Genomic DNA, 25,494 nt, shown 5'->3' with positions numbered 1-25,494 from the left:
TTTTTAAGAAATTAATAATATCTCACGTATAAGTCAACACAACACTTATAGAATATATTTTGATAACTTACTAACTTTCTATTATTTGGATATATTATATTTTATGTAAATAACCTGATGGTTATTTAGATTGCTTTCAATATTATACTATTAAAATAATGATGCATATATATCATTGCATGGATTTTATTTCCTAGGTGTGTGACTGTACTTGTAAAATGAATTCCTGAAAATAACATTTGTGAGTTCAAGATACATGTACTTAAAATTTTGACAACCATTGCCAACATGTTTTTATGTTTTACTAATTTAAACTTCCCTGCCCCTGACAATGTATGAGAATACTTGCCTGTTTTATCCATGCATTTATCTACATAGTATTTTTATTTTCATCTTTTTTTTCTCCCAATATTGAGGTTTTGAATTTGATACCTTGAGTTTGCTTTGCATGCTCAGCTGGTGTTCTACTACTTGCGCCATGACTCTGGCTCTGCTTTTTTTCCTAGTTATTTTTATTATTATTGTCATTTAATTTTTATATGCAAAAAGGTAAAACTTAGCTGGGCACCTGTGCCTCACACCTATAATCCTAGTGACTCAGGAGGCTGAAATCTGATGATCACAGTTCAAAGCCTGCTTAGGCAGAAAAGGCCCACTTGAGACTCTTGTCTTTAATTAACCACTCAAAAACCAGAAGTGGAGCTGCGGCTCAAAGTAGTAGAGTGCTAGCCTTGAGCAAAAGAACTCTGTGACTGCCTAGGCCCTAAGTTCAAGCCCCATGACCGACAAAAAAAAAAAAAAGAGAGATAAAACTTGAAATAGTTCTAGATTTTCCCTTCTTTTCTGGTTACTTTTTCCTGGGCTGGGCTGGAATGAGATCTTCTTGATCTCAAGCATCTGGTATAGCTGGGATGACAGGTATGTATCACTGTATCTAGGTATTGGTTGAGATGGAGTCATATGAACTTTTGGCCCATTTTAGCCTCAAACCATACTCCTCTCAATCCCTGTCTCAAAGTAACTAAGTTTACAAGTGTGAGGCCCTGGTGCCTAGTCCAACATGTTTTTGTCAAAAATTTTTTCCTTCCTAAAATAGTTCTTTAATGGAATTATCCAATCACTGTTCACATTGCCAAATTGTTTTTTAACTATTTGTATTAAAAGTATATATATTATATATATTCTCTAATACTTTTATTTAGCACATATATGATTCTTCACATTTAAATGGGTAAAGGACATTCTTTTTAGATAACTGGAAGAGTCAGAGGAAATGTTCTATAATTTTTTAGTGGTATTTGGGTTATAGAACATAGTTATTTCCTGTTAATTTCTCTTTTGTAGTGACAGAATAAAGTAACCTATTTTGTGGCAGATGGGAAGCAAAACATCCTGATAGTACAAATTTAGTTGGACATAGAACAATTTTAGGCTACAAGATCAGTGGCATTTGCAGAGAACTAAGTCAAGGATGGAAAAATTTACTAGAGAGAAGGTTTGAGGTAGTAGTAAAAACAGTGTAAGGGCTATCTCAGAATAGTCAAAATTCCTTTAAGAGGTGATTTTTACCATTTGGAGAGCTCCAGCTGAGCTGTGATCTTCATGACGATCCCAACTTGCGACCTTTTCTCATGAGGCAGCTGCAGACTATTCCACTGACTGTTTTCTGGGTTCAGAAACCTGGCTGCAGAGTCAGTGCAGTGCTTCTTAACCTTGGCTGATGTCATAGATTGTTCTGTGAGAGATTCTAGCTTAATTGCTTGGAGATGAGAACCCAGGAACAAAGTTTGGAAAACTACTCAGGTTGGAATCTCATGTGCATCTAGAGCTGAGGACTTCTGCTAATGAATTTGGTGTGCCATCCCTTGTGAGTTAGGGTTTGCAGTACAAGTTGCCACATGTGCACACAAATCAACTGATTTTCCCTGATGGAGATTCAGGAGATTTGGGATGGGGCTGGAGATTACGCCTGTCCAAATAAACTCTCAAGTAATGCTGAAGCTGCTGGTACCTAGACCACACTTGAGAGCTTTCAATTTGTTAGTCAAAGTCAAAATGCTACCACTGGCCTGTACCTGTCTACCCAAGACAGTAAGCATGTTTCTTGCCAAGGTCTTGTTCTCTGGAAGAAAAAAATGGGCTGAGAAGGTGGCTCAGTGGTAGAGCGCTTGCCTTGCTTAGTGTATTAGAAAGAATACTTTGGTCAAGTGACCTGTTTTCCATTTCAGTCCTGCACTTAATTAGCTGAAAAACAAGGTTTTTTAAAGAAGTATTTCAGTCTCTCACCCTCTTGTCTCTAAAAGGAGAGGGTTGAACTTGGTAAGCTACAAGGTTCTCTTTATTCTTATGTCCTCCTATTCTCGTTTTCAGACTCTGGATCAGTGTTTTACATGGAATGGCAGACTGGATTCTGTAGTTCAGGCCTGGGCTTCCCTTAGGGGCTGGAGCTAAGGCCCTGAATTTATGATCTATGGGGAAAAAATGAAACTAACAAATGTTTAAAAATTAAATAATAAACAATAAATTTTAAACTATAGTAAGTATAAGTAGAAAGCAGAGCAGCAAGAGGAAGGTATGTTCATTAGCTTCTTCGGGAAATCTCATTGCAATGAGATTTGAGTTTACCATTGTTTATTGGACTAGACTGATGTAGTGCTGATTTATTATGACAGTTCTTGTGCTGTTAACATTTACTTGTCTCTAACAAGAAAGCATTCTCCAACAGTGAAGAACAAAACTTATTTTACTGCTTTAAAGTAATGTAGGAAGAGATACCTCATGTGGAAGTTAATGTTTCAAGGGACATCAACATCCTAAAACTCTCCTTTCCTAGCAATATTAACCTTTTTCTTAAAAAAAAAAACTTTTCCCTAGAAAAGTTTCCTTCCCTAAAAGAAATTAGTGAAGTGGCAATAAAATAGGTGAATTTCTCTCTCTCTCTCTCTCTCTCTCTCTCTCTCTCTCTCTCTCTGTCAGTATTGGGGCTTGAATTCAGGGACTGGGCTCTGTCCCTGAGCCTCTTTGTGCTTAAGGCTATGCTCTACCACTTTAGCCATAGTGCCACTTCTGCCTTTTTCTGAGTAGTTTATTGGAAATAAGAGGCTCACAGACTTTCCTGCTTGGGCTGGCTTTGACCGTTATCCTCAGATCTCAGCCTCGTGAGTAGCTAGGATTACAGGCATAAACCAGTGGTGCCCAGTGAATTTTCCTATTTTTTTTCTTTTTTTTATTGTGGAATTTTCCTATTTTTAAACTATTAAACAAAATATATGTCATTTAATAGCAAAATTATTTTAGCTGCAAGTGACAGAAAACTGAACTTAGGTGAAACAGAAAAGAGACAGGTTAATTGAAAAATTTAAGGATAGAAGTAGCTTTGTATAAATAGCACAATCAGAATTTGATGACTGCATCTTATGGTCTTGCTTTTTTCTATGTTCACTTCGTGGGTCTTTAATTTTTATTTTTTGTCAGTGGTGGGGCTTGAACTCTGGGCCTGGGCACTGTTCCTCAGCTTTCTTCAGCTCAAGGCAAGTGCTCTACCACTTGAGCCACTGAGCCACTTCCAGTTTCTGAGTGGTTTATTGGAGATAAGAGGCTCACAGCCTTTCCTGCCTGGACTGGCTTTGAACTGCAATCCTCATATCTCAGCCTCCTGAGTAGCTAGGATTACAGCGTGAGCCACTGCCTCCTGGCTTCACTTTGTTTTTAAGTTCAGCTTAATTATGTTGACTGCCAGGCTTTCTTTTTTTGTCTTAGTGAGATCTAATGAAAAATAGAATATTTCTGCTTTAAAACCAAATTTTGAAGTATACCTCATTGGCTGTAATAGGAGATCAAGACTGAGGCCTTGATTGTCCAGATCAGAGTTCTCTGTTTGTCCCTGGAACTGAGAGGCCATATCAACACTGACAGTGAGGGAAGTAGTGACAATTCAGGAAAAGTGGCTAATATTCCCAAGGGGAATACATTTTTGATGTAAACCTAGTAGCAGTGATGACAATAGTCTCTATAATCTTTCTCCATTTAAGCCAATATTAAATTTCTTTTGAAAAATTAAGTTTTAAAATTTTATTTTTTGGGGGCTGGGAAGGTGGCTCAGTTGTAGAGCACTTGCCTTGCATGCATGAGGCCCTGGGTTCGATTCTTCAGCACCACATAAGCAAAAAGAAAAAAGCCGGAATTGGCTCTGTAGCTCAAGTGGTAGAGTGCTGGCCTTGAGCTGAAGAGCTGAGGGACAGCGCCCAGGCCCAGAGTCCAGGCTCCTTGACAGGACCCCCTCCCCAAAAGAATTATTTTTTGTTGCTGGGGATCAAACCCAGTGCCTATAAATGCTAGACAAGTGCTCCTTCACTGATATAGCTCAATCCCTTAAGCTTTATTAAAAAAAAAACTTTTTTTTTGAGATGCCAAGATAACAAGATAACATGCATTAGTTGAATTAAAATAACAGAAATTTATGGTTCTGGAAGATAAAAGTCAAGAACCAAGGTTTTGACAGGATGATGTTCCCTCTGAAGGTTCTAGATAAGAGCCCTCTTGCCTTTTTCTAGCTTCTGGTGGTTGTCAGCAATCCTGGATTTTTTTTGGCTTGTAATTGTACCACCGCAATCTCTATTTTCACGTGGCTTTCTTAGACCTTTATGTGTCTCAATATCCAAAATTTCCTTTTCTTGTCAAAAGATGAAAAAAACTTTTTTTCTTGTCATTGTTTTAATTCTGCTAAAATGTGAGTATTATTGTGATAATTTGATGGAGAATTAATATTCCTTGGGTTGCAAGTATGATTATGCACAGAGAGATACTATATCCTTATGGATGACTTTATGGAATCATGTTTTACCTTAAAAATAGAACTGATTATAATTAGATGAACATCATCCATTAATATATTTAATAGCATCTGCAAAAAATAGTGAAATACAATTAGTGAGGGGCTTGGAGAACATTTCTCACAATACATAGATGAAAATTGTGGTCATTGTCTGAAACTCTTCGAAGAAAAGTTCTGTGAAAAAGGAATGCAGCATAAGACAAAACTTTCTTAATGTATAGTATACCAAAGTGGAAGTAAGGGGAATGAAAAGTCCAGGTTCCTTGAGGCACTCAGGCAGATGTCATATAATTACCTCCCTGTGAGTTTTGTTTAGGTAGTATTGGTGTCTGAATTAAGGGCCTTGCTCTGAGTTGCAAGACAGGTACTGTACCACTTCAGCCACACTCCCAGTCACTTTGGTTTAGCTTCATTCTTTAGGAATTATTATGTTTTTGCCTGGGATCCATACTTTAGAATATGATCCTTCATTGCACAATGATAGGGACATTGCCATTAAGTCTGACAAATTTTTTGCTTGCCTTGAAATGTGATCTTCCCAATTTCTCTTCTCTTCAGTAACTGGGAAGATAGAAGTGAGCCACTGTCTCTAGCTTCCTTGAGACATTTAATAAAGTTCTTAGATTAAAAAAGAATTGGAAACAAAAGCTTCCTTATAACTTCATTATCCCTTGCAAATCTTCCTGAAAACTTCTTTCTTTATAAAAGCCATGCACATCACTATTAACTAAGTGACAAGTTATTTAGGTAAGTTTAAAAGTTTTTAAATGTTTTGCTGTCTGACTTTGGTTCTATGGTCTAGTAGGATAAAAAAAAGTAGAAGATGCGGGGCACTGGTGGCTCACACCTGTAATCCTAGCTACTGAGGAGGCTGAGATCTAAGGATCACAGTTCAAAGCCAGCCCAGGCAGGAAAGTCTGTGAGACTCATCTCCAATTAACCACTAGAAAACCAGAAGTGATGCTGTGGCTCAAGCGGTACAGCGCTCACCTTGAGCTGAAGAGCACAGGGACAGCGCCCAAGCCCAGAGTTCCAGCCCCACGACTGACCTCCCCCCGCCTCCAAAAAAAAAGGTAGAGGATATTGAAGTTAGGAAAACAAAGAGGTTAGGGAACAAGATTTGTATTTATTGGCCCACAGGGTACATTGGACTAGTCTCTTTAACCATATCATCTCATCTCATTTTTATACTTAGTTTCCTTTGCTTAGCTTGAAACTTGGGAGTTGGTGGTTCTTAGGGTGTTGAATTTTCAAATTAATTGTCTTTTTTTTTTTGGTTATGGAACACAGGACTGCTGTGATGGGTACATGTGTAAAACACATTTTCAAATAAAAAATGAGACTTCAATGTCATATCCAGGAAAATCTGCTAGTATACAGACATGTCCTCCCATGGAGGTAAGTAGCTTAACACACCGTATTCTCCTTTTCAGTCTTTATGAAGAATAATGGTAGAATTCAGAACCATTGCTATATGTGTGTGTGTGTGTGTGTGTGTGTGTGTGTGTGTGTGTGTGTGTGTATGTATATGTATATGTATATATATACATAAATATGTGTATATATATATACACTTAAAAATTTACTGCTCCTGGATCCTGAGCCTGTTGTAGGAAGAGATGGGAACATCATTTATAAAGTTATTTTCTTGTATAATAATGAAAGCAGGAATTTTGTATTCACTGAGTCCTATTTGGCTGTAGTGAGCCTTCACACTTTTAGTTTCCCTTGAATCTGAAGACTACAAAATACCTTTTGTTGACTATTGATTTTTTTCTTCAATGAAATCCTCTAGTATTATCCTTAGACTACTTAGTTCTTACTGGGGAACTCTTTCCCTGGTCTGCCTTAAACCCTTTTTTCTAGCCACTTGAAATATATGATCTAGGTTATTCCTTAGATAGTTCAACTATTGACTTGAGAAACTTGCCAAATTAAATCTGAAAGTTTTTAAAAATTATCTTTAAGTAGTTGTACAAGGGAAGTGTCATCAACATTCTCATACTCTTTTGACCTGCTTGCTGAATTAACTTTTATTAAGGTATTGGGTGATTTGTAAAATATTTAAAATTTTGTTTTTATCAAAATGCAAATAGTGTTTTCATATTTCTTATTGCTAAAAAATACATACCACTCTAAAAATAAGTAACATGGAAATGTATAAAAGGTTAAAAAAATCTTCCATAGACTCTTTGATAGGTAAACACATTAACATTTTAGTAATTTAATAATTATCATTCTATTTGTTTCTACCATGTATATTGGAATGACCTAAAATACATGGACATCTGTCCATATCAGTAAATGCATAATTCCATAGTTCTTTTTAATGGCTCCATGATATTGTATTCTCTGGATGCATAGTAATTAACATTTTTGGCTCTTTCTTTTTTTCTTCCTTCCTTCCTTTTTTTTTTTTTGCCAGTCATGGGGGGTTGAATTGTGGGCCTGGGTATTTTCCCTGAGCTTTTTGTGCACAAGGCTATTGCTCTTCCACATGAGTAACAGTTCCACTTCTGGATTTTTGTCTTATGACTTTCCTGCCTGAGCTGGCTTCAAATTGAGATCCTCAGATCTCAGACTCCTGAGTTGGTAGGATTATAGTCTTGAGCCACTGGTGCCAAGCCTGGCGTTTTTTAAAGCTGAGATTTGTACTGAGGGCCTCACACTTGCTTTGTAGGTTTTTCTACCCCTGAGCCATGTCTACAATCCTGTTTTTCACTGATTATTTTAAAAATAGAATATTATGTACTTTCCAGGCTTGTCTACACCCTGATCCACCAATTTTTAGTTTCTCCTTTTGCTGGGTTAAGAATCACTTAACACTGTGTTTAGTTTCTCTCCGTTGAGATGGAGTCATACAGATTTTTGTTAATGAGGCTGGATTTGTACCAGGAACTGTCCATTCTCAGCCTCCCAAGTAGCTAGCATTACAAATGTGATCACCAATGTCTGACAGATACTTGAATTCTGAAAGAAGATTGGTGGGACCTAATTGTTTCAGCAGAAAAGTAGAACTTACTGATGTTCATTTTCTAAACATCCTAGTAAAATGGGAAGAGTCTTTCTGAGAATCTGTTAAATCAGGCCAATTTGGCAATTAGGCATTAGCCCTTTCACTTGTGTGATAATGGTCTGAAATTACCTTTTTCCAGTATAAAGTTATTCTTGACAGTATTGTGCTTGGCATTAAGTTAAGTGAGTACTTCAATTTTGAGGAATGCTTCATGGCTCAGATAACTAACATCAAATCTGAAGCCAAGCATGTTAGGAAACTTTTCAGTTCATTATATATTAACTTTTAGTTAAAAAAACCATAGAAATAATGATTTAAAAAATGAATTCCAGTTTTTCTCTAACAAGTTGGCAGAGAGCTTAAAAGCACTAAAAAGTGTTGACAGTGTGAAGGAACTGACAATTTTGAGTTGATGTTTTAACATTACAAAATTTAAAATTGTGCACATGCTATATGTGATTCGTTTCAATTCTAGGAATTTAGCCTCATACAATATAATTTTTTCCATTTTTTACTTCTAACATTTTCCAATGGATTTCAACATATGGTAAAGTTGAAAGAAATTTTCAGGGAACATCTTTATACTCACCACCCAGATTCTACAATTAACATTTTTCTGTGCTTGATTTATTATATACCTATTCATCTACCCATCAAAATACATTATTTTTTGATCTGCAAAACTTTTACATTGAGGTAAATTGCATACCCATACTCATAAAAAATCAGAAATGTACAAAGATTTTCCTGGAAATATATTTATTAATTACACTTCTATTTATGATAGGGAAAATGGAAGCAACTATAATGTATAAAAGTAATTATTTGTTAGGGCACATCTTTATGAGGGATAGAATTATTAAAAAGACCTCCTAGAAGATTATTTAATATTCGTGTTAAGTGAACAAAATAGATATTTTTATGCTAATGGTATTCAAATGTAGTTAATACCAAACTATCTATTGCCAATTAGGATTTTAAATATTTACTATTTTCTTTTAACATTTATCTCTTTTCTCTCATCCCCTTGAAGTCCTTGGGATATTTTTGCTTTGTCTAGTAGATCCGTTTGGAGTCACCATCCATCTACCTTTCATTTCCTAAGTTCTTTTTTTTTTTTTGTCGGTCTTGGAGCCTGAACTCTGGGCCTGGGTGCTATCCCTCAGCTCTTCAGCTCAAGGCTAGCACTCTACCACTTGAGCCAAAGCACCACTTTTGGCTTTTTCTGCTTATGTGGTCCTGAGGAATCAAACCCAGGGCCTCATGCATTCAAGGCAAGCACTCTACCACTGAGCCACCTTCCCAGCCCTTTGAAGTTCTTTCCATTCACAAGTAACACAGGAAGATTATAAACTTCAAGATGATAAGATAGTACAGTACCCATTTTGGTATATCTGCTTTCCTTTCTAGTCTCCAGCAGGAACAGTAATTGAAAGATCCTGTATGTAATATACAAATATACTACAGGCCTAGAAATAGTTTTTTCATTTCCATTCAGATAAGACTTTCTTAGCTATGAGTCATTTTTTCCCCTTAAAATATGTTTTATTCCTGTTTTCTTCTCTTCAAGGATTTTGCATATAAGTATATGTTCTGCCAGGAGCCAGTGGCTCATGCCTGTAATCCTAGCTACTCAGGAGGCTGAGATCTGAGGATCACGGGTCAAAGCCAGCCTGAGCACAAAAGGTTGTGAGACTCTTATCTTCAGTAAACCATCAGAAAACCGAAAGTGGTGCTGTGATTCAAGTGGTAGAGCTAGACTTGAGCTGACAAACTGAGGGACAGTGCCTAGGTCCGGAGTTCAAGCCCCGGGACCAATAAAAAAAAAATAAAAAAAGTGTATGTTCTTACTGGGCACCGGTGAGTCATGCCTGTAATCCTGTCTACTCAGGAGGCTAAGATCTGTTGACTATGGTTCCAAGCCAGTCTGCAAAGGTCCCCTTGAGACTCTCATTTCCAATTAACCACTCAAAAGCCAGAAGTGGAGCTCTGGCTCGAAATGATAGAGTGCTAGCCTTGAACAAAAGAGCACAGGGACAGGGCCCAGGCCCTGAGTTCAAGCCCCACCACCACCACCAACAACAAAAAAAAAACCCTGACTAAGCCTTCTAATTTGGTTACTTTTGTAAGCCATTTCATCTTAATAATCAGATAGATCTGTATATTGATATGTACTGGGTTATCAGTAAATTACGCAGAATTTGTTCATTTCTTAGTACATTTCATTTCTGCTAGAATGATGTTTTTTTCCAATAGTAAATTTACATAGAAGAATAAGAATGTTTAAAGAGAGAAACTTTCAGTATGTTTTTATTAGTTTATGTTTTTATTAGTTTATGTTTTAAATGTTGGAATGGAATTTGATGATCAGCCCTTTACCTTTCGGTTATCTCTAATGTTCTAGTGTTACTGGTCTGATAACTCATGTAAATTTAGATTGCCTTATTTGCATTATAACAACAACACAATTAGAAATAGTACTAGACTTAGAAGTTTTGCTTTTGATTTTTCAGCCACATATTAGCTGTGTAACCTCTAATAAACCTTAGTTTTCATATATAGTTATTTACTTTTTGGTTGTATGTAAGTATGAAGTGCTATTAATACTAATAAAATGTTTCATTATCATGCAGTAAGGAGCAGGAAGTGAAGGGAGAAACAAAAAGCACCCTGCTAAACTTCTTTTCACTGCTGTCTCTGTTTTTTAGAGGAAACAAAGAATTTTCAGGTTAGAAGATAAATTCCTTCACCTATAGTTAGGTATCAGTATCTCAGAATGATTCTGATGATGACAAAACTGAGAGTGACTTTCACTAAAAGTAGTGGTAGACTAATTAAGACAGCTGAGGAATTTCATTTTAACTGCATATATGATGGCTCATTTTCCTAGATCTTTACTGAATATAGTTATGGTCCTAAAGTCTTTCCCTCATCATAGATTTATGTATAATTTTAATGTATTCAGTATAATTATCAGTATGATGATATAAAATTCACTAGTTTTCACTTTTGATTGTCTCAGATTTAATTTATTTTATCCTGCAGATTATTTGTGGCATCAAGAGAAAGTATGATGACAATTTAGATATGCACTTAGGTAGAATGCAATTAGATGAATCTACTGTTTGTCTCAAAAAGAAATATTGAAGCAAAATCCAGAAATAAATATTGATTCAGGAAGAAGATTGTATCCATGATAGAAGAATTCATGATCTATATGTTTCTAACTTATGAAAATTATCAAATCCAGCTATAGCAAAGACGCTATCAGTCATAAAAATGACTGGTACTTTTGTGATCATTAATGAGTTTCATCATCTTTTTTTTTTTTTTTTTTTTGTCGGTCATGGGGCTTGAACTCTGGGCCTAGGGGCTTTCGCTAAGCACTTAAGCTCAAGATGAGCGCTCTACTGCTTGAGCCACAGAGCCACTTCGGGCTTTTAGTGGTTTATTGGAGATAAGAGTCTCACAGCCTTTCGTGCTTGGGCTGGCTTTGAACCATGATCCTCAGATCTCAGCCTCCTGAGTAGCTAGGATTACAGGTATGAGCCACTGGTGCCTGGCTTAGTTTCATCATCTTTTAAACAATTGTTTAAAACAATATTAGTTCTCATTTTCAACCATCACTTATCATGAGGTGCCACAACTCTGGGGAGTGATAAATTCTTAGATTACAGGTCATGTCATTATAAAGCATAAATTTAGGAGAAAACACTTTTTAATCCTTAAATACAATACTCAAAGGGCTAAAATAATTTTTCTATAATTTTCTCTGAAATTGGTAATGAACGTTTTCATAGGTAGCTGAATAACCATCCCAGAGGAATTTAAATATATGAATGAATAGATATTAAGCTTGAGAAGAGATTCTGTGGCATTAGAGAACACCTCTGTTTGTTTAGCCTCAATCAATATTTTTATCAATGACTTTAAGCAGATTATCTTTTAATAAACATCATGTCAGTATTAATGTCTTTTTATACTAATATTTTAATCCCTATAAATATGTGTAATGAACATGTATTGATTTTCCATTATGTGCTAATTTTCCATAGTAGTTCTAAATTATTAAATCCTTATAAAAGTCTGTGATAATAAATACTAATATGACTAATTTATGGAAAATTATTAGTGAAATAGATGAAAACCCAGCTGGCAATAGTAAGAAAAAGCAAATTGATTTTATTTTTTATTTTATTTTTTAGGTAAGGGGTAGGTTTATTCAGTAGACCTGCTGGGACCAGGACAGGTTGGTCTTCCACGTGGCTGGGAAAGGCCTGGGAGAGACAGCTGGGAAAGAGAGAGAAAAGAGCTAGAAAAGAGGAGAGAGAGCTGGGAAAGAGAGGTGGGAAAGAGAGAACTAGGAAAGAGAAGAGAGCTGGGAAAGAGAAGAGAAGGAAAGAGCTGAGAAAGAGCTAGAAAAGAGCAGAGAGAGCTGAGAAAAGAGCTAGAAAAGAGAGTGTCTGGGAAAGGTGGGAAAGAGAGAGCTAGGAAACAGAAGGGAGCTGGGAAAGAGAAGAGAAGGAAAGAGCTGAGAAAGAGCTAGAAAAGAGCAGAGAACGCAAATTGATTTTATTGAGCATTGACTACTGACACTGTTTTAGGAGATTTGCATGTATTAATTTATTTTATGATATAAACACAGTATTATCATTTTATAAATAAGAAAACTTAACCACACAGGTTAAGAAACTTTCACAATAGGCTAGGCATGATGCCTCAAACTTGTTATCCCTGCTACTTGAGAGGTAGATATGAAGAATGTCATGTTTCCAAGCCAGTTCGGGCAAACAGAGATCTCATCTCTACCATTATGCAGGCATGGTAGCACATGCTTTGCCAGATCTCAGTTATCTAAGAGGCCATAGGTAGGATAACTATTAGGTTGGCCTGAGAAAAACCAGGAGACTCTACCTGAAAAACAAAAACAAGAAAGAAAGCAAAAAGTACCAGAGGCATGGTTCTCCCAGCAAAGGAGAAGCTCTGAGTTCAAGATCCAATACCACCAAAATAAATAAACAGCTAAAAGCTGCCTTAGGGAGGATAGGAAGTGATTAAGTTTGACTTTAGAGATCATGGACTTAAGTATTATAAAAGTAGTAGGTACTACTTTAGTGGCATTAGAATTACGTGAGGGCTTGCTTGAAACAAATGATTATGTTATTTAACATTTTGTTCAAACAAATTGCTAGACCCACCTTAGAAATTTTCATTCAATAGATTTGGAGTGGGTCTGAGAATTTACTTACTTCTGGTCAAGGAATTGCATTTTGGAGAATCACCACTAGTACATAGTAGATAGCTTAGCAAATTTGAGATGCTGCACAGCTAAGATGGTTAGTTAATACAATACATTCCAGAGCCAATACTGCAATGATGTTGATGGAATGAAAGGAGTCTTAGGTAGTGTTTACCAGAAACAGAGCTTGAGACAAGAATGGAAGACTGTTCAAGTATTTATGACAGATGTGGTCTTAGATGAAAATGAGTAGGGGAAGTAGGGAGGAGCCAAGAAAAAAGTTAAGGAAGAATATTGTCTCAGGTAGAAACAAAATTTCTCAGCTCCAGAATGCTAACCATATCACAAAATTAGTCCTAGCTTTAGCCATTGAGTCTGGGCTGGCCTTTTGTACTTGGTTACCATCATTGCAATGCCTGTCAGTTACTAACCAAAGTGCAGATGGAAATAATTCTCTAAAGAAGGCTGCTGCTGTGAGTTATCAACTAACAGTTGCAATAGTTGAATGGGGACAGGTGCACCAGCCTTAAGGGAAATCAAAACTACGACAGCTAGTGCTGGAATGTGGCTTAGTGGTAGAGTGCTTGCCTAGCATGCATGAAGGCCTGGGTTCAATTCCTAAGTACCACATAAACAGAAAGAGCCACAAGTGGTGCTGTGGCTCAAGTGGTAGAGTGCTAGCCTTGAGCAAAAGAAGCTCAGGGACAGTGCTCTGGTCCTGAGTTCAAGCCCCATGACTGGCAAAAAGAAAAAAAGAAAAGAAAGTATCTTGTGCAGTTCAAATTGATTTTATGCTGCAAATGATCCTTATGACACCATTGTATGACTCTGGCTTCAAATATTTCAGAAAGGAATCCTGAATTGTATAGAAGACTGAGATAAAGGACTTCTAAATTCTCTTTAATAGTTTAATGGCCAATAAAGAGTTCTATATGTATACCTCACACTTTCTATTTAGAGGTGTTCAAAAGAAATGCTGATAATAATTATTTTCATTTTCCATTGGCCTCATATGATTAAACAAAACAACCAACTCCCCCACTCTGTCCTGAACCAGCAATCCTGTTAATAGGAAAAAACACGTGGATTCAGATTTTTACAATAGTGTGTAAATATTATAGAACTTAAAAACACAAATGAAACATAATGAAAACTAAAGTTTTTTTTTTAAAAAGTTGGTTGTGGGGTTTGAACTCTGGGCCTGGACACTGTCCTTGAGCTCTTAAGCTCAAGGCAAGTTCTCTACCACTTGAGTCACAGTACTACTTCAGAAAATTAAAGTTTTTATAGTCATAGTTTCTACCATCTTTACTTTTTTTTTTTTTTGTCGGTCGTGGGGCTTGAACTCTGGGCTTGGGCCCTCAGCTCTTCAGCTCAAGGTGAGTATTCTACCACTTGAGCTACAACACCACTTTCAGTTTTCTAGTGGTTTATTGGAGATAAGAGTCTCACAGAGTTTCCTGCCCTGGATAGCTTTGAACCGTGATCCTCAGATTTCAGCCTCCTGAGTAGCTAGGATTACAGGCATGAGCCACCGGGGCCTGGCCCATTTTTTCATTTTTAAATATAATTTTAAATGACAGTTGAAGGAATGGAATAATAAACAGAAATTTACTAAATGAATGGCAGTATCTTTGTATGTCTAAAGCAGGAATTCTTAGTTATATTACATATGGTATTTATTGAAGAGTATAATTTTGCTTACAGATTTTCTGAATTTGTAGATTAACAAGCTTGACTGTAGCATGCAAGTGTTTTTTTTTTGTTTTTTTTTTAAATTTTATTTTATTTTATTTGAGAACATACTGTACAGAGGGGTTACAATTACATGGGCAGGATAATGCATACATTTCTTACCAAGCATTGCAGCCTCCTCCTTTGTTTATCCTTCACCTCCCTTCCCAGCCTCCCCCCTCCCTCCCACCCAATCATACCCCCCTCCCTCCCCCACCGACATTGTAAAGCTGGTTTTGACATGACTTTTTGTACTTCTCATTGTTGCAACAGGTCCACCTGAATCCTTAAACGACTTGTTTGTCCCCATCTCCTCCACATCTTATACTGACATCAAATATAGTGAAAGCGGGGGTTACACTGTGGGGGAGGGACATACAAAGCAACAAAGAAATAATCTTATAAATGCGTTAGAAACACATGCATGAAAGAAACAAAAACATTAAAATACATATTTGAGGTTTCGTTTTCCTAACATCACATTATCTGACTTTTTCCGCTTGACTCATACCTATACTAGATATTGCAAATAAGGGAAACCATGGGACCTATGTTTCTTTGGGCCTGGCTTACTTCACTTAATATAATTTTTTCCAAGCCTTTCCATTTCCTAACAAATGGGGAAATGTCATTCTTTCTGATGGAGGCATAGAATTCCATTGTGTATATATACCACATCTTCTTGATCCATTCATCTACTGAGGGGCATCTGGGTTGGTTCCATGTCTTAGCTATGGTAAATAATGCTGCAATAAACATAGTTGTGCTGGTAGCTTTAGTGTGGCCTTGTTTGTGATCATTTGGGTAAATGCCCAAAAGTGGGATTGCTGGGTCATTGGGGAGCTCTATGTGGAGTCTTTTGAGGAACCTCCATACTGCTTTCCAAAGTGGTTGAACAAGTTTACATTCCCACCAACAATGAAGTAAGGTTCCTTTCTGTCCACATCCCCTCCAGCATCTGTTGTTGTTAGAGTTGTTGATTTTTTGTAGCATGCAAGTTTTGAACAGCATATTTTGTTTTAAACAGAATACAACTCCATTGTTTTAGCTTAAGATAATTAAATATATTTGATAGAAAATATGGAAAACATGTCTTGTGACTCTTTTATAAGTGAATGTTGGTGCTATTACTTTAATTTTTGGATTGAACTGAACTCTAGGAGAATTCAGATATGATCACTTAACAGAAGTGGAAACTGATCAACAATTGGTCTACTTTATTGAAAATAATTTCTTGTGAAAAAATCTTACTGGAACCTTATCTATGAAATGATAGTTTGAAAGTATACCCTCTATATGCCAATTAATAGTAATTTTTAATGAAATTAGCTTTTATAATTTGCATTTATTGTTGCAAAATAGCTGCTAAACTTTGACAATATTTTATAAGATTCTAAAATAACTTGCTAGCTAATCAAGACTAAAGACACTGGAGTGAACAGATAAGATATAAATTTTTGATCATGTTTAGTACTAAGTCATTCAATAAAAGGAAACATTGGGATAAATATTGCACATAGATAGTGGCAATATTCAGGAGTGAAAATTATTAATGAATATTTAGAAAGAAATGTCTGAAAACCTTTCTGTAGGCTCTACTAGTTGATAGTGCTTTGCATTTTCTTTTTTGTATTTAACATTCATTTATAAAATTTTGAATCATTTTCATAAAATATAGATGACCTCAATTTTGTCCTTTGATTAATACAATTTATACTTATTTATTAATACAGTCATACTTAACTTCAAGTTAGTTAATAATTTGTATATTATTAGAGTTTTCATTCTTTCTGAAATTTGATTTCTTTCTTTTGCAGAGGTATCTGAGATGTGTATGAGCATATTTTATTTATTCATTTACTATTTCCGTTACTTTAGAGCCCCAGGTTGAAAATGATAGAGTCATAAAATCAGTAATAGTATGCTACTGGAAAAAAACCAGATTTTTGTCCTAGGGCCTTGTAGTTCACTAACTGAGACTTTCCTTAGACCAGGACAGGTAGACTATTATAGTGAGGCCCTTACCAAAAACCCCATCTATCATAAATTCCCTGAAGCATGAAGCTGAGAATCAGTACCAGGAGATGATCTCAATTGCCAAAGAACATATTCAGAGGATGATGTTCTTCTGAGGTAACTGGGGCTTCACATATATTCATTTGCCCTCAGGATTTTATTAAGTGGCTTCTAGGATGAGTTCTAGTTTGTATGTTCAAAATAGACTTATAAGTCAGAATATTACTATTTTTTATAAATAGTACAAATGACAAACCACTTCTCAGTAAATGTTAGCAATTTCTCTGTAAAGGAACTGATACTTTGGGACTGAAGTATAGACATTGTGATAAATGTAAATGAGTAATAAGCATGATTACCCCTAGTATTTGGAAATGTAATTATTAACGCAGCATTAAAATATCAGAAAGTGTAGATGGGTACTGATGACTCATGCCTGGTGACTCATATCATCCTAGTTAATCAGGAGACTGAGGTTTGAGGATCATGGTCAAAGCCACTCTGGCTCGGACAGTCCCTGAGACTCCAATTAACCACTAAAATGCTGGAAGTGAAGATGTTGGCTCAAGTGGTAGAGCACTAACCTTGAGCTGAAGATGCTTAGGGACAGTGCCCATGCCCTGAATTCAAGTGCCAGGATTGGAGGAGAAGCCAGAAAGAGCTATGTTATTGTGTGGGGATACAAAAGAAAACATGGGATATAGTCACTAAATATTTATGCTGATAAACTGTCTAAGGACATAGCTGTTTATTAAGTTACTGATTCTAATCCTATTTTGAGGGGAGGTGCTGGTCCTGAACTTGAACTCAACTCAAGTCCTAGGCACTGTCGCTGAGCTTTTTTGTTCAAGGCTAGCAGTCTACTACTTGAGCCACAGCTCTACTTCCAGCCTTCTGGTAGTTGATTGGAGATTAGAATCTCATGGACTTTCTTGTCCTGGCTGGCTTTGAACCATGTCCTCTGATCTCAGCCTTCTGAAAAGCTAGAATTATAAGAGTGAGCCGCTGGTGCCTGGCTTCAATTCTACTTTTGTGTTTTTTTTTTCTTGAAGCATTATGAAAGATCAAAGACAAAGTAAATTCTAACTCTATTTAAAGTGTAAATATATTCCATAGAATGGTAGAGTGTTTGAGAGGAGAAAGGATAGAATGCTATGAAAACTACTCATACCTAATTATGATTTGAAATCTAGTAAAACTGGGGCTTATTATGCTCTATATAACATTTGTTGTACAGACTATTCCTTTAATTAGTATGTGAGAAAAGTGTACTTTGTCTATTCATAAGAAATGACATATAGAGATATGTCACTAAAACTATTTGAACTATCTAGTGAATCTATGATTCAGAAATATTAATTCAATTTAATGTTCTGTTATGAAACACAGTAGTTAGAGAGGCAGGGTCATGCTCTGTATTCTGATGTATTTCTTGTTCTTTGGTACCTCAATAATACCACTTTGCAAAATTCAGAGTATCTTGATTCACTAAGATTCAGTAGCCTAAATGGCTTCTTAATGTCATCATCCTATTTTATTTTGTGTCTGAGTCTTTTTGTCTTTTTTTGGGTCACTTCTGAGGCTTGACCTCAGAGTCTAGGTACTGTTCCTGAAATGTTTTGCTCGGTTAGCACTCTATCACTTGAACCATACCTCCACTTCCAGCGTTTTTGATGCTTAATTGGAGATAAAAGTCTCACAGATTTTCCTGCCTAGGCTGATATCAAATCATGATCCTCAGATCTCAGCCTCCCTCAGTAGCTAAGATTACAGGCATGTGCCACTGACTCTTGGCTTGTATTCTATTTTTTGTTGTCAAGGCAATAGAGAATCTATATTTACAGAGAAATCAAGTTGAATGAATTCAGTTAGTAAATAATTCTCTTGCTGTTTATTAGGCTAGTAGAGAAAGTCTTGCAAACCCATCTGTCATTGCCATTTTTTTTAAGGGATCAAAGATTTTTTGGCTTACGTTTTCAGACATTTGCATCTATCATGGAAGGGAGGTCATAACAGAGCAGAGATAGTCTTTGTATTTTAACTCAACAAAAAGGTATGTAAGAAAAAATTATTTTTTATCTTGATTATTACTTTCCTCTTCATTCTAGTTTACCTTGAACTCTCCATATCAAGTGTTCATTTTCCTTGACCACATCACATTTGACTATATTGACTGGCCAAACCTTTTCTTAGAATTACCTGGTTTTTTTTCTAAATTTTATTGTTAAGTAGTGTACAAAGAGGTTACAATTTCATAAGTCAGATTACGAATACAGTGCATCTTGATCAATGTCACCCCTTCATTATTCTCCCTTATTGGTGGATGAATTTTTTTGGAGGGGGGGGGGGTCTGGTCGTGGGGCCTGAACTCTGAGCCTGGGCGCTGTCCCTTAGCTCTTTAGCTCAAGGCTAGCACTCTAATACTTGAGCCACAGCGCCACTTCCGGCTTTTTTCTTTTTGCTTATGTGGTGCTGAGAAATCGAGCCCAGGGCCTCAGGCATGCAAGGCAAGTGCTCTACCACTAAGCCACCTTCCCAGCCCCTGGATGAATTATTTTTATTCAAATTTGTTATTATTAAGTAGTATTACAAAGGAGCTGCCATTTAACTTGGCAGTTTATAAATACAATGCATCTGAATTCTTGTAATTACTCTTTCTAGCAAGTTATCTGAATATTAGTCTATGATATTAGCTCTAATATATTCCCTAAGTCAGAGTCTTTTGGGAATGTTTAAGGCCACCCGTGCAAATCAGGATGAAACTAGAGGAGGCAGAGATGAGTATGAAATGAGAAAACAAGTCAAGAGTCATATATACAAAATTAGATGTAGAAGATCTTAACACTTACATAAATAAAGCTGAAATGCCCATAAGCTTTCCACTTTGACAGCTGGCATCCCTGATAAATAAGCTTGACTTTAAAAACACATGGTTAGAATCTGGTAACAAGAACTTAGGGGCTAAGGATGGATTCCATCTGTCCCTCTGTCTGTAATATGAACCCATAAACCAATCCTAGTTGCCACAGTGACTCTTAGGAGAAAGGCTTCAGTACACTCAGGGTTTTCTTTAGGGGGATGCCATCCTCCAAAATTTTTTCTCCAAATCAGACTCATTTAGTGACAGAAGTGTTGGAAATAACTTTGCCTCAAGAGCCTACTTTTTTTTTTCCATCACAAGTTATATGTTATATTTTGAGTTCTTGAGCATGGCTGTAGGAGGTAAGTGAGTAGAAAAGGTAGAGATAATGCTCTGAACTAAAGAAGGTAATTGTGGGTGGGACATGGTGGACACTGAGTCATGATTTCACATTGGTCTGACAGAAGTAAGCATTTTTAGTAGGGTTTGTCACAGTCTCTTCTCCTGGTGAATTTGAGGCTAGCCTGGATTACATACCAAAACCCTATCTAGGTGGGGTGTTAGCCTGGTGGTTGGCATATTGTTAGGTTCCTGAATATGAGATTCTTATTCACATTAGTAGGAAGCACTGAGGGTGGTGTTAGTCAGAAGCCATTAAAGAAAACTGAGATTTAAATGCTAGGAAAGGCACAATGAATTAAAGATAGTGATAGTGTTAAAAGTTTTGAAGTTAAGTAGAGATGAGACTACAGTGAGGTTACATGGGGGAAAGGTGAAGTAGATCCTGAGTGATGACCATGACAAATTTGGAGCATACTGGATTTTCATTGTAGTTCGTGAATGAATGGTATTTGACTATGTCACACAGATTTGGAGAACTAGGTAGAGACATGAAGTAGTAATAGGTAGCTAGGAGAACTAGATGGTTTCTTTCACTTGAATGCTTTCTCCTGTCCCTGGCCCTTGTTCATGTATTATTTTTATTAGTCTTTTGCTTTGAAGCTAGTATATGTTGAGTCTTTTTGGCTAATGTACAACTGTTGCTGGTATTGGCCAATAGTTATGGGTGTAACTTTGATCACAGGTGCTGAGAAGCAGCTGAATCCGAGATAAGGTGTGTGGGGTTCTAGCTCACCTCTTCAGTTGCTTGCTTCTTGAGTAAAGTATCCATAGCTTATTTATCTTTATAGCATTTTTAGTTAATAATTTTGAATTAATTATATACCAGAAAGAATAATATAAAGAACAACCAAATTGTACTGTATAGAAAATCTCTTTTGTGAAAATATTTAATTTGTGGTATTATTGACCTACATTGGATATTTCATGAAACAATGAAGAAAAAATTAGAATGGATTTGTCTGAATCTGTTGTCTGTAGAGGCTCCAAGATATACTAAAATGAACTTCTAACTGCTGTTTACTCCAGTGAGTCTATTTGACACAGATATTTTTCCAAGAGAAGTTTATTCAGCTTCCACACTGGAAATTTTACATATATGATGATTGGTAGTTTAGTGTTCTTCTTAAAAATAATAAACAAATGAATGTTTCAGGAAACCTCTGATAGACCAAATCAGGTAGTACTGATTTAATGTTATGGATAATTACATAATTAGTGCTGTAAAAAATAAACTATACTATCTGCTTGATGGACTGGAGCTGCTGTGAAGGAGGTGTGTAATTATACAATCAGCAGCCTCCTCCTGTACTGATTCCTGGTAATTCTTTTTCTGCCTTGGCTAAGATAGGGCTTCCTGTCTTCTGTTTCTGATATTTAAGTGAAGGAAACTGAATTCTGAGTATTTTCAGTCCCTCAATAAATCGCTTCATGACCTAAGTCTATGTAACAGCAATCTTTGAGACCAGTGGCTTCCAAAAATTTTACATATAACTCCACAGTAAGAAATACAGTTTCTAGGGGCTAGGAAGGTGGTTCAGTGGTAGAGCGCTTGCCTTGCATGCATGAGGCCCTGGGTTCGATTCCTTAGCACCACATAAGCAGGGGGAAAAAAAGCCAGAAGTGGCGCTGTGGCTCAAGTGGTAGAGTACTGTGGTAGAGTGCTAGCCTTGAGCTGAAGAGCTGAGGGACCAGCACCCAGGCCCAGAGTTCAGGCCCCATGACCGGACCAAAAAAAAAAGAAAGAAAGAAATACGGTTTCTAACAGGGTCTAGTATACTCCATGTCCACAACTGCAACCAAAATATGTGAGACAATCTTATTCTTTAAAATCTACTCTAGTGATCTGTTCTGTCCTATTGCACTAAAAAATTACTGAGGCCATCAATTGATTGCAGAAGTTATTAATGGATCATGACTCTTATTTGAAAAAAAAAAACCATAATCTTAGACTCTTGGTGAATACTAATGTCAGTGGAACAGATTCATGGTGTAGCATAATGGGGCTGCCAGGGGCTTTGTGGAGCAGGTGCTATGGCATGGTTGAAAGAGCAAGGGCTTTTGAAGTTGGGCAAATTTTATTTTAAATGCCCACTTTTTTTCATTTTCACTGTGTGACTTTGAGCATGTTATTGACACTCTTTGAGCCTCAAATCCCTTATCCATAAAAGAAAATCCCAAATATCCACAAAGGTCAGGAGATGGGAGTTGGGTGCTATGTTTAAGGGCTATGTAAGTGGGTGCATGCATTAAATGTGAAAGAAAACTCCTGACAAATGCTGTGGAGATAAACGCATTCATGGTTGGAGATTCATAAAGTTTAGTTTCTTCTCCCAACTTGCTCAATCTCAGACAATTTATGGTTATGAGGATCAGATAAGATTATAAGATCCAATAGTTAACATATATTCATTTTTATTAGTACAACCTTAAAGGTAGCTTTATTGTTGCAGAATAGATCTTTGTAGGATGGTGAGTTTCATAAAGTTAAGTGACAAAACAAGAATACAAAAAACTGGAATGTGAAATATGTTTTGAAATCCAGTCTCATAATAGTAGCTAAAGGTGATTTTGAAATACTGTGATATTGCAAGTTGATATAGGAATGCTTGTACCAAAATTACTGAAGGATGATTTATAGTGTCTATTATAAATTACAATATACATTTGAAGATCCATATTATGTTCTATGTAGAATTTAAGAAAATTTTAAAATGATTCAAAGGACTTTGCTTTATCAAGACCTGGAAAAAAAATGAATGTCAGAAGACAAATATCCTCTATATATTATTATTATTATTATCCTCTATTATTATACTAGTATACTAGTTATACTCTGTATACTATTTCTGCCAAATTTTCTTTACTTTAATTAGAATACAGTATAATGTAATTGTAAGACTTAGAAAAATGTAACTCCTGTCTCAGAGCTTGAAGGTTTGAAAGGTAAAGACTTTTCATTGTATACTTGTTCATTTTTATAAATCCACCTCAGTGTTTATATTTTTAGTTTTTATTAATTTTGAAATAGTGACTTTGAAATGCTAGCTCCTAATTTAAAATTTTGTTTTCTTACCTAAAAAGAAAGTCCTTGGGTTTGTTACTGTCATCTTTTCTTCCACTTAACTTTTGTTTAGGATTCCACTGAGATTGTGATTATTTAGTGGTAACCTGGGCATTGTTGGTTGTGTAGAAGAGATATAAATCAGCCAAGACAAGTATGGAGCAATTGACAGGTACAAAGTTACTTTTCCATACCTCTTATTCTTCCCTGCATCTAGTCTCTAGTGACTTTGAAATGGTTTCAGTCTTGCTTGAGGCATATTGTTAATTGACTGCACTTGATTTCCATGCTATTTCCAAGTTTTATGTCCCTTATATCCTGGAAGAAAGTCACCTAACCCTTAATACATTAGAGACATTCATAGAAAGGGCCTAGCTCCTTTAAGACTGATGTACTTTTTCTCTTTGCCAGACAGTTCATTGTAAAAACCTAAAACCTAACCAAAATGGGTTTTAATGTAAATTGAATATTGATAGAAAAGGGAAATTAATTAGCCTTAGTTACTTGGTTGCTAAGGAAGCATTTTTCTGATTGGAAGGAAACTCTCCTGGGTGTTCTGCAGCTTCTTGTGGACCTGAGATGCTTTGTTTTATCTCTTGCTTTCTGTTTCTGGGTTGGAAGAGGAAAGAACAGAAAGCTATCATAGGAATGAAAAGCTGTGTTAAGCAGATGGTTGCTCTGTCTTAGCTACAGAAAGAGAGCTAAATACTGACTAGCAACAAGCCAGTGCCAGCAAGGACTCTTTGTTTAAGGCAGACAGTTGGAAAATACCATGAGGCCAAAATTTAAAGAGCTTGCTGGGAGGACATGCAGAGGTTAGAACAGGGTTGTTGTTGTTGTTGTTGTTGTTGTTGTTGTGTGTGTGTGTGTGTGTGTGTGTGTGTGTGTGTGTGTGTGTGTGTGTGTGTGTGTGTGTCTGTGTCTGTGTCTGTGTCTGTGTCTATGTCTATGTCTGTGTCTGGATGCCTTTAGGCATGTAGATGGATATTTTAAATGGATATCCAATATGTATTTTAATTCATGGGGCTACATGGTTTCAACATTGTGGAGCTTATTAAGAGAAATTATTTAGCATTCTTAGATGTTTCTGTTTTGACGGTTCTGTCAAATGTAGCAATTTTAGGACTTGTTCATTTGTGTTTTAATAAACAATGTTAGCTATAAATACCTCCTTATATTTTGTATAGTTTATCATTTAGTAATATAAGTAACTAGAGTAAATAAATTATAATTTTTCATTAAAATATCATTTCATTAAAATATTATCTTTGTATACTGACAGCTATATATGCCAGGCTCTCTGGTTTTATATTGAAGGATACTCCATTAACTTCAGGAAATCAGTGCCTGTGTTTTCCTTAATTTTATTTTTTCCCTCACTACTTCACTCAACAGAAACTTTTAGGTGTCTACTGAGCATCATTTATTATCCTGAAGGATACCACAAGAGAGAACCCTTAGGCAGTAGTGACATACTTCTCAGGAGAATTTGGAAAGTGCAAGTATTTTTGCTTGCATTTTATAATCTTAATTAGGTTTTGTGTGTTTTTCTTCACTATTAATATTGAATGTTGTTTTTGCTGATTAGTAGAATTTTATTGTACTTTTTATATATGAAATTTTTATACTTTTGCATATAAAATCTTTTCAACAGTGCTACTTGGATCAAACTTATAGGCATATACTTATTAGAGAAGAACAGACTTTCTTGGCTTATCCAAAAATCCTAGAGTATCATAGGAAGAGACATGAGTCCTTCTCAGTAACCACTCATGAATTTACCTTAGTTTTTTGTCATCACATGGTTATTGTCCCATGAATATAGCAGAAAGGTATGGAAAAAGCACATTTTGGTGATCTCTTTAGGGGCCTCTGATTATAGTATTTTTAGAGAAGCTAGTTTAGGATTGAATCTGTTTAAGTATATCAGAGTTTAGTAGATTTATAGGTGATCATCAGTGAAGACTTACTGGATAGCTAGAAAAGATTATCAAGTAAAAAAAAATCATAGAATAATAGACTAAATTGAACTCTCAGTATTATAATAACAGAATAATATATTAAGTACATTAAGGCGTAGGAACATTTTTTGGGGGGGGTCCAGTCGTGGGGCCTGCACTCTGGGCCTGGGCGCTGTCCCTTAGCTCTTCAGCTCAAGGCTAGCACTCTACCACTTGAGCCACAGCACCACTTCCGGCTTTTTTCTTTTTGCTTATGGGGTGCTGAGGAATCGAACCCAGGGCCTCATGCATGCAAGGCAAGCACTCTACCACTGAGCCCCTTTCCCAGCCCCTGTAGGAATATTTTGATAGGTTAAAAAAGATATTTATCT

At 36.2% G+C, this 25,494-nt stretch overlaps 1 protein-coding gene across 1 annotated transcript in view; it reads left to right on the top strand.

Annotated features, from left to right (window-relative positions):
* Atg10 (autophagy related 10) overlaps positions 1–25,494 on the top strand; it is a 295,549-nt gene that overhangs the window by 81,860 nt on the left and 188,195 nt on the right. Inside the window, exon 3 of the mRNA XM_042690885.1 lies at positions 6,125–6,232. Within this exon, the coding sequence (XP_042546819.1) occupies positions 6,125–6,232 (108 nt within the window). The remainder of the gene's footprint in view (positions 1–6,124; positions 6,233–25,494) is intronic.

This window comes from Dipodomys spectabilis, unplaced genomic scaffold (genome assembly GCF_019054845.1).
Source record: "Dipodomys spectabilis isolate Male_0828 unplaced genomic scaffold, ASM1905484v1 ptg000140l, whole genome shotgun sequence".
Lineage (NCBI taxonomy): Eukaryota > Metazoa > Chordata > Mammalia > Rodentia > Heteromyidae > Dipodomys > Dipodomys spectabilis.
The sequence above is the reverse complement of the archived record's forward strand: the minus strand, read 5'-3'. Positions and strand labels throughout refer to the sequence as shown.